Source organism: Sesamum indicum, linkage group LG2 (genome assembly GCF_000512975.1).
Source record: "Sesamum indicum cultivar Zhongzhi No. 13 linkage group LG2, S_indicum_v1.0, whole genome shotgun sequence".
NCBI classification, from domain to species: domain Eukaryota; kingdom Viridiplantae; phylum Streptophyta; class Magnoliopsida; order Lamiales; family Pedaliaceae; genus Sesamum; species Sesamum indicum.
Genome location: NC_026146.1, coordinates 14735526 through 14738235, shown reverse-complemented (window position 1 = coordinate 14738235; position 2710 = coordinate 14735526). Strand labels below are relative to the sequence as shown.

Sequence of the window (2710 nt, the reverse complement as noted above, 5' to 3'; positions counted from 1 at the left end):
AATATAATATAAATTTCCTCCTCACAACATGCTGTATGTCATTGTACATTTAAGAAATACACTTTCCAAATTTTTTTTGAAAAATAAATTCTTAATATTTTCTTGGTTTTTAATTTTTAATATTTCCTAAGTTGAATTCAATGAATCTTACTGTTGAACTACTCTCATAATTAGTATTCTCACTATTTTAATTTGATTTATTTGGTTAAGCTGTCAAATGCTGTACAATACTTAACACTTTTTCCTTACTGGAGAGACGATGCAGTGAATTTTATTTAAAATTGTATTTATTGCGGTAAATATTTTTTTTCTTACTTATTAGAAATAAAGTGTTTAAGTTTTTAAATAATATTAGAAATCACTCCGACTCTCTCTCTCGCACATAGAGAGAGAGAGAGAGAGAGAGAGAGAGAGAGAGGGAGAGAGAGAAAGCGCTCCCCCCATCTCTTTCGTCGTTTACAAATTTGCTTCAGCCACTCTTCTAATTGTTTGATATGACAATTCTGTCCTCAGTGTCTCTGTGGATTTTTGGTGCTTTTAATGAGCGGTGGATGAGGGTTTATCCAGTCATTTTACGGAGTCCGCTGCTTTTTTAACTGAAGTGCTATTTTTATTTTGTGGGAAAAGAGAAAACACACTCTCGATCAGCTCAGAGCGCACACGCAGAGATAGTTGCAAATTTCCCTTTTTGTGTTTTGGATTAATTTTGTTTGGTTGTTTAGAGAGAGAAGGAGGGGGAGAGGGAGAGAGAGAAAGGGCGTTAATTTGAACTCACATCAACTTTCTCTCTCTAAAGGGGGAAAAAGAAAAGGAAAAACTCTATCATCTTCACTCATATTATACCCACTGCACACTACAGTTTTTTTGAACTCATATCCCCCAAATTCTCTCTCTCACTCTCTCTCTTTCCTTCCCTCTCTCTCTCTCGCTGCGTATATATTTCGATTAATATCGATATATATATATATATATTCACACACATTGTTGTAAGTGTAAACGGAGGTTTTTTGAGATTTGATGCGCGCTGCAAAAAAGTGAGTAGATCGGTGGTGATGGCGGAGGTTTCGGGCGAGGGAAGTGTAGGCGCGGCGGCGGAGCTGATTGCTGGAGAGACTAGCGGCAATGTGCCGGCGGCGACGCCGCTGACGGTGTCGGCGTCGTTCAAGGAGGGAGGTAAGGGTTCGTCGTCGCGGCGGAGGGCGTCCGTACGGCCAAGCCTTGACGCTGATGAGTTTATAAACCTGCTCCATGGTTCGGATCCGGTGAAGTTGGAGCTGAATCGACTGGAGAACGAAGTCAGAGGTCAGTCTCTGCAGCTGGATCCACTAGATTCGCTCTCGGATTTGATGTGAATGCTGCCGCTTGGATGCGTTCATTTATTTAAGTGATAGTATGACGTGTTATAGTGTCTTAAATTTTTGATATCAGTCTATTTTGTTGCGAAGCACAAGGCGTTTGATGTGCTAATTTGTTTCTGGCAAAAAAGAAAAATAAACTTCAGCCCTGTATCACGATTCTTTGTTTCTTTTTGTATCTAATATGTTGAAACATTGGCATTTTATCGTGGGTTTTTGCTTGCTGCAGATAAGGACAGGGAATTGGGGGAAGCGCAGTCTCAGATCAGGGCTTTGAAATTGTCTGAGAGACTTCGTGAGAAAGCTGTTGAAGAGGTTTCATTGTTTTCCATTTCCCATTTGTTTGTGTGAAGTACATCTTATTACCTTTGCTTTATTTTCGTACCTGGGAACTGATACTGGGTTGTATTTTTCCGGTGTATGTGTTAGAGGGTAGTAGGGGCGATTTTGCAAATACAAATCTAATCATATGAGTTAGTGATACTTACAAACAGGGATGTAATTTATCCTTGGGAAAGTTGAGATTTGTAAACTTTGGTAGATATTGCCATTTTTTGTGGGCTATGCGACCCTACTTCACTTTTAGAAGACTTATTGGAATCAAAGCCTTCCTTATTAGAATGTTAAGTTTCTGAGTTTGTTAGTGTCTCAGACTCTCAACCTTTCTACTGGATCTGGGCATCGTGTGGGATAAATTTAATTTGATAATGTTAGAAACTGGGAGAAGGACTTTCTTTGTGCACCTAAGTGATCAGAAACAAAGAGTCAAGGTTCTTCTATTACCATAGGTCACCTTTTTCCAATTTCTAAGACTAGAAAAGTCAGGTGGCAAGGATGTCTCGTTATTGATACTGTTTTCTGATCAGTACTGATTTCATGTTCTTCTTTTATATTGTTGTTACATGGTCTGTTTTGGCTTTGTATGGAATCTACTGAAAGAAAATTGAGGTGTAGGTCGACATTAGTCTGTTGTAGTTTATAGAATACTTAGCATATTGGCAAGGATTAGCTGCTAGTATACGGAAGGCCCTAGGTGATTTTGTTGCAGCAAGCGTTAGATAATTTGCCTGTTTCGCATTCAAATATAAAATTATCGTATTTTAACATTGAATGGTTTGTTTCCATAGCATATATGGACCAGTACTAATTTGACGATTGATATCCTTGGGTTGGAGGAAGCAGAAGTAATGTTGCTGCGTGAATATCATGAAATTATTTAGGTTAAATTTGAGGATTTATGTTGGTCATGTATGGACGAGTAGTATTATGTCTTCACAACTATTTCTTTTTATCTCTGCTTTCTTCCTGGATGTCATTTGTATGCCATCTTGGATTTTTATTTTATGATTTATTTT

General features: G+C 38.1%; 1 protein-coding gene across 1 annotated transcript in view; it reads left to right on the top strand.

Annotated features, from left to right (window-relative positions):
• LOC105156192 (microtubule-associated protein 70-2) overlaps positions 655–2710 on the top strand; it is a 6842-nt gene continuing 4786 nt past the window's right edge. Inside the window, exons 1-2 of the mRNA XM_011072262.2 lie at positions 655–1302; positions 1585–1670. Coding sequence (XP_011070564.1) covers positions 1053–1302; positions 1585–1670 — 336 coding nt within the window. The 5' untranslated portion in view covers positions 655–1052. The remainder of the gene's footprint in view (positions 1303–1584; positions 1671–2710) is intronic.